The 13066-nt window shown below is 26.4% G+C and overlaps 1 protein-coding gene across 2 annotated transcripts in view; it reads right to left on the minus strand.

The window, feature by feature from the left end:
* Positions 1-245: 245 nt before the first annotated feature.
* Positions 246-13066, minus strand: part of Pino (Pinocchio) — a 52695-nt gene continuing 39874 nt past the window's right edge. Inside the window, exons 1-4 of one of the 2 annotated variants that reach the window (XM_065501959.1) lie at positions 6183-6691; positions 2587-2656; positions 1734-1983; positions 246-1638 (exon numbers count right to left, since the gene is read on the minus strand). In XM_065501959.1, the coding sequence (XP_065358031.1) occupies positions 1429-1638; positions 1734-1983; positions 2587-2642 (516 nt within the window). In that variant the 5' untranslated portion in view covers positions 2643-2656; positions 6183-6691 and the 3' untranslated portion in view covers positions 246-1428. Of the gene's footprint in view, positions 1639-1733; positions 1984-2586; positions 2657-6182; positions 6692-13066 lie in introns of those variants that run through there. The other variant, XM_065501958.1, reaches the window with a different exon arrangement.

Below are 13066 nucleotides of genomic sequence, written 5' to 3' on the forward strand. Positions count from 1 at the left end.
ATTTAATTTTGTTTGTTTTTTAAGTTTTATTGTCAGGGTTACCCAACTAGTTGTCATCTATGCATTAGACCGACTCAAATATAAATGTGTTTTTGTAACTGGACATCACTACCCTTTTCAAGGTCTTAAAATGGTAGCAAGACTTATCGGTTTATAGTCCTTCGGTCGCTTATTTTAATATCTACATTTTCGAATCCCATATTTCATTTGTACCTCTATTATATGTTCCAAAATCAAAGACAACCTTTTATTTTTGAAATAATGAATTTTATTAATAAAAAAATAAACTTAATAAAAAAAATGGGCAGAGTTGTTTATGAAATTTTTCGAAAAACTCAAATTATATTATAGATAATTAAATTTGTTTAAATATATGTATTTAAAATCAATATAAAACATCTGATTTTCACAGAAAATCAATACAATGAACAAATATTTTTGAGCTTTCATTAAGATTAAACAAGATCTATTTTAAACAAAATTTACAAAAAATAATAATAATAAATGTTTTGTTATACATATAAGTATTTTTTTTAACTATGTTTAAGTACAATTGAAAACAAAATTGATTTGTTTAATAGTTTGAGCGTGATTTGATGTTAGATAATTGTTTTTAAAACAAATCTACTTTTAACAAAACATATTATTAATTCCTTCTTGTTGCGAATGTTTAAAATAACATCTTTTAGTTAAGCTAGATTTTTTATCTGTTTTCTTAATTTTTCTTTAAGTATTATTAATTTATACTATAAAATAAAGTACAATATCTATATATATATATATATATTTGTATATAATCCATATTAATATCATACAATTTTATAATTTTAAAGCAATAGTCTTTTTTGTTGGTTGTTTTTTTTACTTATACAATAAATTTCGTTTAAAAATAGCTCAGTCAAATTGAGACCAATTAAATATGGCCTGGTCCACAAAAGTGGATTAACAAAATTTTAAACTAAACTTTTGTAAAGATGGAAAAACTTTTTCAAAATTTTTCTAGAGAAATTTGTTTAAAACAATTTGAAGAATTTTCTTAAAATTTGGGTTTAGTCTTTGTTAGTCCAGATTTGAGCAAACCAATTAATGGCTCTGGTAACTGAAAACGTATTTCAATTTCTTTCTTTATACAAATTTTTGTAATTGTAGCAAATATTTTAACTTAAAACTAGACTTAATAATGAAAGGGGGCGGGGGGATGCTCTTAAAACTTAAAGATTCTCTTAAAAACTTAAACATTAAAAACGAAAAACACCAAACACAATTCCAAAATATTAACTTGTGGTGTGTGTGTGTGTGAATGAGAGCGGGGGCATCATGAAAATCATTAGGAAGGAAGAACAATTACTAATTGCTGGTAGCAATAGTAGTTGTAGGTTGATGAATTTAATATTTTGGATGTTTAGATTTAATGGCGTTGTTGAGGAATCATATATGATTTGATGAGGAGGCCGATAACTGCTCCAGACGGGCACACAATTCGGTTGCTAAACGCATTTGTGTGGCAGCTGCTGCAGCACAGGAGGCGGAGGCATTGGTAATGGTAGCAGTATTAGATGTAGATTGATTAAAATGCATAGCTGCTTCTGGATAGCTGGGACAGACACCCAACCAACGTGCTTTACCGCAGGCATGCGACTAAAAATAAACAAAATAAATGTTGGTTAGTTTAAGAGTTTTTATTTTAAAAAAAAAGATGTGTTATTCAAACTTAGTTTGAAATAAAAACTTACCATGGTAAAATCACGTTTCCATTGCACACCACATTGACCGTCACACAGAGGACAGGGACGTTCAATACTGTAACCACCGCATTCACTGCAATCCAATGAGACATGATCATCAGTCCATGATACACCACAGGTGAAACAGGAACCAATATGTTGTCTCAACTCTTCAATGGTTAAAACATTATCCACTGAAATTTCCAAAGGGCTGCCAACTAAATCAGACAATGATGATGACATGCTGATACTGCTGCGACTAAAATTAAAATAGATAACAAAAAAAAAATCATAAATTATTTGAACATTATTTAAAGTTAAGTATTAACATGTTAATATATCAATGACTTGCTTCACATAAAAAGGGAAACTTGACAAGATTTACTACTAACAAAACGTGTGACGTTAATAAAAATTTACGCTTAATAAATTTATTATCAACTACTACCGTTCGGTACTGTACTATACGTACGTAACAAAAATCAATCAATGAATCGAGTGCAAAAAAAATTATTAATCTTATCAGTTTTGTTGGGGAATAAAACGAACGTGGGGAATCAAATCCGGGAAACCCAAAGTTTAAAATCATTCATATTTAATCTACATAGGAAATTTTGTTAGGAATTTACTTTAAATTTAAATTTGTAAGTTTGCTATTTTTTTGTTATTGAGTCAATTTATAATTAATTTGAAATTAATTTGTGTTAAGACACAAAAATGTGTCACTCTTAATAAACGGTGACAAATAAGTTATTTTAGATTTTTGTAATAAATTGAATAGCCAAAGTTATTGATGAGTAAAAGTTACTTCCGTTTTGATATATGTATAAATTTTGAAATTTTCTTAATTGACTTTACTTACCCCAATGAAGTGCAAAATTCAGTGAATTGAGGACCATGTACACTTGCCAAAGACATTGTTGTTGATGGTACTAAAAATAGAAAAAGAAAAAACATAAATTAGTAAACATATTTAATAAATTAGCATATGTATTAATAAAAGTTTTGGAGAATGGAATTATGGAATAAATTTTTTGAATTTTTAGTGAATTAAAGTTTAAATTGAAATAATAGTGATTTACGTTTCATTTTCTTAACATTATTTTTAAAATGTCACATTCAATTTATTTATTTTTCATTTAATTGCGTTTTAAATTAACCAATACCTACATATGTGAATACAAAGAAAATATGGTTTGAAAATATATAATAAAATGCATCAAATAATTGTATAATTAATAAGCAACCAAAATGTTTATGACAAATAAAGTAAATTGAACAAATGCTAAGCTATTTTTAAATAAGGTTTATAATTGGTTTAATTTAAAAATTAATTAATTGTGATTAAATTTTTTAAATATAATTAAATTTATAAAAATCTTGAAGAAAAATGTGGGTTTTAGTAAACATACCAAAATAATTTGCAAAAACTGCAAATTATTTAGGTCACACGAAGGTGTTTCCTAAGTAGTGGTAAAACAAAGAAGAATTAAATATTTAAATTTTTGCATTTAAATTTATCAAAGGTTTATAAAAGAAATTTAGTATGGAAATATTGTTTTATAAACCTTTTATAAATTCAAATTTTCTTTTACTGGATGTTTTAAAAAATAAAAGAAACATGACATTTTAATTATTGAAACTTAATGTGAATTGTTTTGTTTCTGTTTACAAACAGCATTCAAGTTTTTTGTTTAAATGAATCATGTTACATTTCATTTGACTCACTGTATTCAAGGAAACACTTAAATTCATTGTTTTACAGTCATATTTCAAATAGAGATTTTAAGTTTTTTTTTTGTTTTAACTAATTGTCTTTTGTAATTGTTTGTCTAAGCTTATTTCTAAATAAATTTCTAGACATTTCGCATTTTGAATATTAATTTTTTTCTATATAATTTAAATATTTAAATATGCAGAAAATTCATAAAAAAATCCGGCTCCAACCAGTTGAAATTGTCTTTTGCTTTGTGTATTTGTTTATTTTTTCTTCTTTCTCGTTGTTAATATTTATTACTTTTTGCCATGGTTTTAAATTTCATATAATATAATAATGAATCATTAGATTATAGAGCTTTAACTGAACTGGTTTGTGTTAAAATAAATAATAGATGTTTCTTTTCTTATAAGGTTAATTTAACCTCCAGTTTTATAACTTTTTATTTAGTTTTTTTTAAATAGGAAATACATATAGGTATAATAATTAAAAGAAATGAATGGGTTTCATTAAAAAATAAAGAAAACAAAGGAAAAGAATTGAAAAAGTAAAAAGGAAATTTAAAAAAAACTGGCATTTAAACAGTTATACTGCCTGTCAAAATAATTTTTGCATACAAATTGTCAGTATAACTTTAAGTTAAAACATAACTATATATTGTGATAATGGGATTTAAAGATATTTATTGAAAATGATAACAAATCAGATGAATCAGTTAAATTAAATTAGATTTCCTTAAATAAGAAAAAAAATCATTTAATTAGCATCTGTATTTTAACCAAATACTGGTAAAAACCCCTTAGTGTCAATCAAGTTTTATTTGCGAATAAATAAAATGAAATTTATAAATATTTTTATTATTTGACATTGTTGTTATTAAAGTACAAAAAACCTGTTTCATTTTCTTTACTACAAATTTTTTTGGGGAATTTACTACTTAAACGTATTTATTAAAAATAATAACAAATCAGATGAATCAGTTAAACATTTCTTGGTATATATTAAAACCACATCTGCGGTTTTATCCAAAATATTAGTAAAAACCCTTAAGTTTTATTAGCAAATAAAGAAATTATGTTATTTTCAAATATTTTTCGATTCATTCGATTAAAAATTAAGATTTTTATAAATAAACAAAACATTTTGGTAAAAACCCGGTTTCGCAATCATGCAGTTTAAAACAAAAACTTTGGAATTTTTCGAATTTTCGCCTGCCATTTTCTATATTGTTATTAAATATTTTCCCCCCATTATATAGAGGTACTTAAAACATTGCATTTGTAGAAGAATGCAATAATAATAATCAAACAAATGTTTTCATATGTGTAGTATGTATTTATTTATGTAGAAGTCTATGTGGGTAAAACCAGATATTATTTGTTAATTGCAGTTACATTTTTTTCAACTCGTATTCAATGATAAACATCATGCAACCAGTTGTAAATGGACGCAGAGTTTACAAATAGGAGGACTACAGGGTTACCAAAATAACAAGTTATAATAACTAGTTTTTCCAAAGAACTTTGGCAACTTTACATGCAATTGTTTATGTCTTCTCTCATTCTTCTCTCCCATCAATTGAATAGCCGTCATTTAATGCACTTAATGTTATTGTTATTGTTTTTTTTGTGCTAACAAATGTGGCATCTCTTCTACATACATATAAAACTGAATTTAGTTAGAAAAAAAGTGATGTAAAAATAAATGTATAAAAATAGAAATGAAATACAAAAAAAAACTATAAAATACTCAATTAAAAATAACTTGTAATGAAAATAAAAAATAAAACAGATGACAGTTTTACAGCCTCACATTCCTATGAGTTAAGGGGGAATCAATTTCATTTAGAAAGTGACTTGTTTTGTTCCAAAAATGGTTGCAATAATTTTTTGATATTGTAAAAATTATATACAAAATGTTCAATTCTATATAGCAAAGTAATATAAAGTTGATTCAACTCAATCTGGCAAATCTTAGCAATATTCAAGTTCGTGTGTAGTAGTTACAAAAAAAAAAATTGTAAAATAAATTTCTAGAATTTTTAAAATACTACGGCGAAAATTATTAATGCATTCTGGCACGTTCAGAATGGAATAATATAAAAACGTATTAAATAAAAAACATTGACCTAACATTCTTTGTATGTCTAAAAAATTTAAAGAATATCTAGTCTATAAAATACAAATGGCATAACAAATATTAGACTAATTCAAAATGTTTAAAGGAATTAATATTGTTGCATTATATTCAAAAATAATACAAAAAATTCTATAAAATTAAACAATAATACGTTACATTTTTAAACAAATTTTTAATATATTCAAATTAGAAAGGTCTCAAAAGAATTTAAAGTAAAGAAAAAGTATTACAAAAAAATTGAATTTATAAAAGTTTATGAAACAGAATTTCTATACAAAATTTGGTTTTATAAACCTTTGACCAACTTAAAGATTGTTTATATGAATAAGGCCTATAGTTTAGTAAATAAACAACTCTTAAGTTAAAGCTACTTGAAAAGTTGAGTTTTCTAGCCAAATTCCACTTTAATATATTTATTACAATGTAAACATTAAACATGTTTCTATACTCGTAATAGTTGTAAAATGACAAATAGAAAATGTCTAGCTAAAAATAACCAGACTAGACAAATGGCCTTGATAAGAAAATATTTTTTTTTATAAAAAATACTACAATGTAACAATTTTATAAATTTATTTTAATATGTAGGTATTTTTACTTACTTTGTTTTATTGTTTTCTTTATAAAATTTAAAACCGCAAAGTTTTTCTGCTTATTTTTCCAAGTTAAATAAAATGTCACTTTTATTTGAACACCTTTTGTTTCAGTTTCAGGTTTTAGGTTTTTTAAATTTTTTAAAAAATTTGAAATTTTCAAAATCTTTTCTTTTAATGTTTGTGTTGTTAGTTGTTTTCAATGAATTATTATTTTGCATTAAATTTTTCAATAAACTATGCAAAAAATACTTTTTAAAGACACTTGTTTAAAAAATGTTTATAATTTTGTTTTTATTTTTGTATTCACAATATAGTAAATAAACACCGAACAGAGTTGCTAAAAAGACCAACGACTTTTTCAGGTTTCTTAGCTTTTTTTTGTTTTGAAATTTAAATAAAGTTTTTGTTTTTTGTTTGCAATTTTATTTAGTATTAGGTTTGCTGTTCCGTATTCCGTATATTTTGATATATTTTCCCTTTTTTAGGAGGAGTTCTGACAGCCACGACTAAATTCAATAAACTGAAAATGTACACAGCGAGACAGTCACTTTTATGAGCGTTTCACATTCAATTTGCAATTTTTGTTTTGTAGTGTAGTAGTATGTATATGGAGATTTTGTATAGAGAGGGAAAGACTATTTTCCGTCTCTCATCGTTTAATGTTGGTGCGATTTTATTGTTGTTATTGCTATAATGCCTTGTATTGTTCTTGTTGTTGTTGTTAAAAAAATACAATCAGCAAACACAAAAAAAATTAAAAGCAAAATATATGAAAAGTATCTCAAGTGTATAAGTGAGATTCGAGATACATGTAGTATTCACATTATTATACTCTTTTATACTAAAGTGTTGCCAATTATATGCAAATATGTTAAAATTATATTAGTTTTAAGAAAAAGTAAAAAAAATTATAAGAAATGTAATAAAATAAAAAGTATGTATGTATTTAATAGGTATAAAACTTGAAATAAATTAAATAGTAATATTATTAATATTGACAACACTGTTACTCACCTACTCATACATATGCTAACTAATACGTTTGTATGCATGTGTGAATACTTGCACACCTACCTACGTACAAACATACAGACGAGAGATAAGTAAAGTAAGTCATCGTATGACAAGTCAAAATAACAACAAATTCGCTATACTTTTTTTATATGTATAAAAGAAGAATAAATGACAACAATAACAATAGCAGCAGCAACAACAACAACATTATGCCGCCAGTTGTCGTCTCAAATCAATTTATAATGCAATATAATAACAGGCAACCCAACCAACCAACATACTACATGCAGTTTAAACCAAAAAAAAAAAAAACAAAGCAAACAAAAAAAAATTCAAAAACAATTTACAACAACTGTTCGATCAAAGACAAAATAATGTTGAGCATATGTGTGCGTTTACCTTTTTTGAATGGCTTGTTCGTTTAGTTTAAAAAACAAAAAACTAAAATGCTATATGTACCTTCTCTTATTTTAGAGGGAACGGAAATAGTTGTTTTTGCAAAACAAAAAATTGTGTTGATTTTCCGTCTGGCTGCCTTCATTCATTGCTACCAGATTTGTTGATTTCTCGTTATATTGAAGAGTTTTAGTGCCAAAACGGGTCTTTAGATTATGATACCTTTTACCATGAGTGGTACAAATGTCTAAAAGTGATAGATCTCAACCAGAAACGTTTCCTTTCCCAATAAACCGGTTGCTTAAATAGTTATGTGTCAGTTTCCCTCCTCCTAAGGATATTTATTAGCTGGCAGCCATTTCATAACTTTAACATTTTAAATTGTGTGGATATGCGGAATAGACCACTGGCTCTAAAACTTCTCTGATTTGAACTTTGAACATTTTAAGCCATTTGAACAAAGCTAATGGAACGCGCATTGAGGTCAATTGCTGAATTTAAGATGGATATAGCATACAAAAATAGCTAGAGTCAAGATTTGCGAACATTTATAGGGTGCATGACTTAAAAATGCGGGATTTACAATAGATGACGCGGTTTTTTTAATAACTTGTATGTCATTTTGAAGGGTATTTATCTGTCATTTATTCTCATTTAGTTATTCAACATTATGGTGTAAACAACAAAGTTATTTTTTTGCTTCGAAAATGTCGAATATTTTATCAACAAAACGTCATATGCGGGAAGTTTTGCTTTACTTCCTTAATTCGAAAAAAGTGCAGTTGGAAGCACAACGAAAGATTGTTGTCAAACTCTACAAGAGCTTGAAAAATCATTGGGATCTACTCAATCAACAATTTCAAAAATTTTGCGTACAAAAAATAGATCCATTACTATATCCATGGTCTTAAGGTAATTCTCTGTATTTGGTGCGGCAAAAGGGTCTATTATGAGCTGCTGAAATCTAGCCAGACCATCAAAAAAAAAATACCCGAATATGTGGCCAGACATGAAACCGTAATATTCCATCATGACATTGCAATACCTATTAAAAAATATTAAGAATGATGTGGTTGGAAAGTTTTACCTCACCCGCTTTATAGTCCAGACCCCGTACCGTCTGACTCTCTCTGTAATACGCTACACTTCAGAACAGATATTGGCTTGATTTGTTCTTGGCCTCTAAAGATGCGCAGTTCTTTTGGCTCGGAATTCATATGTAGCCAGAAAGGTGGGAAAAGGTCATAACTAACAATGGCCAACACTTTGAATAAATTTATATTGTACAAATGATTCAAAATTAAAGCTAAAAATTTAAAAAAAAAAATCCCGAATTTTTAAATCATACACCTAATAGTAAAAGATAATATGACTGGCTCTGTTTTAAATGATGCTATGTATCCATGCGATGAGGAAACTATGCCAATAGTTTGGAGCTTCTACCTCGACAATGTATGTAACCGAAATATGTTCTGAAGTGGCCTGCCTAATCATCAGTTCTCAATACCATAGAAAACCTATGAGTAATTGTAGATTGCAAAATTCGGACTCAAAATTATACCAAGATTGAAGCTTTATCATGTACGATGGCAAAATATTTTAAAATAAACGATTGATTTTCATCCATATTTTCTATTCTTCGCTACATATTTAACAAATCAAATTTCTTCTCGAAAGCGTTTTATTTTTAACTACAATAATAAAATTAATCTGGCAACTATGGGTTCTTTATTTAGCAGATTTTGTTTAATAACAAAATCGCATTGTTTTATTAAAAAACAAAAACCCACAAATTGGGGTAAAATTTATAAATATTTAGCTTATCTTAAAACATTCGTTTGTAATTCCAAACATTTAACATTTTAAAAACGTTATAATTTATGATATTTTCAATATTGGACGAGATTATTTTTTTATATAATCTACTTAGAAAAAATTCCCATTTTCAATCACTCTTAATATGAATGATATTTTCTAAAAATATATAGTAGAAGGGAGTAAGTTTTTAGAAATTTTCTTTGAAAAAGCTTAACTCTCTGACATTTAATAGGTACTTATTTAATTAAATAATTTTATAGTTTAAACACCAGTTTTTTCTACTCTCAATATTGAATAAAACCAGTTTTGTGCAAACAAATTGTTTGTAATTAAACAGAATTTTCCAAAGTTTATTTAGTATGTAGATGTTGCTTTGTTTTTATCATTAATGTTCGATAAGAAGAATTAACAACTTTGAACTGAAAACTTGGCTAAATAGCAATTTTATGAAAATAAAACGATAATTTACGATATAATTCCATTTAATATTGTCATGAGTAAAGTACAAAATAAGTTGTTTTTAATTTTTGTAATGATTTGTATTAAACTGAATTTAACTAAGAAATATCTGTATAACTAGAATTGCAGTGGGTGGGTGAAGCCCCTTATATATAAAAAATACGTTTGACAAAAGTCTTTACTTAACATACATAGATAAAACTGATTCGTATTAGCAACCGAATTTGTTGTCAATCGAATGATTCGGTTACACACATAGAATTTTTTGGAAAGTCAGCTGATAAAGAAGAATTTCGGTTGAAGCAACCAAGCATTTCTTAACTTTTGTATCCGCAACTGTAAAATTCGGTCACTAAGGTAGAATCATTCGATTGCCAAAAAAATTCTGTTGCTACTACGAATCTGTTTTCTCATTTTTTTTTTTACAAATCTTACTTTTCTGTAAAAGCTAGTTCTTTTCTAAATTCTGGCTCAAACTAATAATATTCCTTGTCAATTACTCCTGCAATTTATATTTAAAAAAGGATACAAAATTATTTCATGGCGAAAAATAAATTGTTTTTAAATATAAACAAAAAATAAATAAAAGTTAAAATTAAAAATATTTACAAAACAGCAACAAATTTAACTGATAACGAAAAACAAAAAAACTGCTGACATTTGATTATGATGAAATTCTTCAGATACATTTCACAGAATCTCTCACTTACAAACAAAAAAAAAACACTCCTCATCTCTCACTCTCTTTAAGGTGATTTGGAATAAAAATGGAAAATTTTCAAAAATGTATCTGAATATAAATGAATTAAATAAAACTAAATAACTTTAATGATTTGCATTATTTTTTTTGTTCCATACTATTCAAATATTTAAAAGTGTCGTGCGAGAGCATAATCTCTCGCTTAGTATTTACTTGATCTTACAAAACTTGTGTAAGAGTAAACAATGTTAAAATAAATGTATGTAATATATTTTAAGTAATAAATAAATTATTTTTTAGTGTCACCTTCGTCAAATACTTTCTAAATCTGAACGTAACTAACTATCTTATCATTTTGAAAGAAATGTCACAAGACATATTTTTGATTTATATAAGAAAATTACGATGAATCGTGTACTTCTGCGAGTGTATACAAGTGTATACTAAGTATTTTATTAGATAGATCAGTTGCTTTTAAGTATTTTTAATTCATTGAGAATTTTGTCTGCCATGTTTGTGACATTTCTTTTTTTAATTTTTTGGCAGCACATAATGTTTTAAATCTAAATGAACACGCCCCTTTTATTTTTTGTGGTGTGATAATTGAAATTGTTGCCGGTAAAATAATTAAATTAAATTGCGAAGGGCATGACATTAATTTTTAATTTGTTGTACTAGGTTATTAGTACAATAGTATTGTTTTTATATACTTTAAGTGTAAAAAACAAACAAAATGAGATATGATTATACATATAGGCACGAGTATTGCTCATAGATTAGTTAAGTTTGTTGCTTAATAAGAAATTCTAATTGTTTTGTTGAGTTAAAAATATTCAGATAATTTGTGGTTTAATGTCAATTGTAGTAACCGTTAAAACAAAAAATACAACAATACGTTGACTAACACTTATTTTGTTGTTGCAAGAGTTAGGTTTTTGACAACTTACTGATGTTTTTGATTATTACGACTCGCCTATATGTTACCCTATAATAACTACTATAACTAAAAAAAATATTATTAATTTTTTAATATTTCTGTAACCTTAAATATCATTAATTGCAGAGCCAACACTTTTTCATATTCTAGACTTTAAAAAAGCAGTAATATTGCATTACTGCAACTTAATAAAAGTTAAGTGTTCAAAAAGCATATTTGGCATCATTGCTTTGTGTCAAACTTTGTTATTGCAAATAGTTGGAAGTGATGCCACACATTATTGCAGCAACCGCATAGTGTAGCGAGATTTAACGCAAGAAATAATCCAATTTATTTTAAAAATATCTAAATTATGATATCAAAATGTACAGTAGTAATTGGCAATACAATGCCAACTTTTCGAAATATTCATTTACGAGCTCAAAATTCAAAAAAAAAGAGTGAGTCAAAAAAAAAACATAAACCGTTCAATATAAAAATCTCTATAAAATACGTATTTTTATTCGAATACATATTGTACAAATTCATTAAACATTCAAATATTGGCATTTTATTCGATATTTATAAATTTATCCAGATTTTCCGGAAATCCTGCCAATAAAGATTTTATATTTGCTTTCGTTACCCTTTTGGACCAGGTATTCCACTTATGCTTAACATCGGACATGTCCTGGGATACCTTTCCTGTGTTCTTTAATTATTTTTTTACAAGATCCCAATACGTTTCCGCAGGCCTAAGTTCTGGACAGTTTTCTTTCAATATGCAACTGTCAGTTGACTCATTACAAAGTTTTAAAAAGCTGCTAAAAAATTTGTAAAATCGTTGAAATGGTTACAGTAAACATGCACTTTTTGGAAGGAATAAACAAATTGGAGACAAAGTGTATAGAGCTCAAAGGAGAATATGTTGAAAAATAAAATGATTTTTTATCCAAAAACCTGTGTTTCATTCAAAAAGTCACGGACACTTTGACCCGCCCTCGTATTGATATGTTGTTATGTTTTCTTTTTATACCCTTCAGCTTCGTGAGAAGGGTATATATAAGTTTGTCATTCCGTTTGTAATTTCTACATTTTTCATTTCCGACCCTATAAAGTATATATATTCTGGATCCTTATAGATAGCGGAGTCGATTAAGCCATGTCCGTCTGTCTGTCTGTCTGTCTGTCTGTCCGTCTGTCTGTCTGTCTGTTGAAATCAGTTTTCTGAAGACCCCAGATATCTTCGGGATCCAAATCTTCAATAATTCTGTCAGACATGCTTTCGAGAATTTTGCTATTTAAAATCAGCAAAATCGGTCCACAAATGGCTGAGATGGGTCAAAATCGGAAAAAAAATTTTGAACCAGATTTTTTTTTTTTTTAAAAAAATTAAAAAACAAAAAAAAAATTTTTTAAAAATTTAAAAAAAAAAAATTTTAAAATTTAAAAAAAAAAAAAATTTTAAATTTAAAAAAAAAAAAATTTTAATTTAAAAACAATTTTTAAATTTAAAAAAAAAAAATTTAAATAACAAACAAAAAAAAATTTTTTTTTCCAAAAAATTCAAAAAACTAAAAAAAATAA

Source organism: Calliphora vicina, chromosome 2 (genome assembly GCF_958450345.1).
Source record: "Calliphora vicina chromosome 2, idCalVici1.1, whole genome shotgun sequence".
Classification (NCBI taxonomy): domain Eukaryota; kingdom Metazoa; phylum Arthropoda; class Insecta; order Diptera; family Calliphoridae; genus Calliphora; species Calliphora vicina.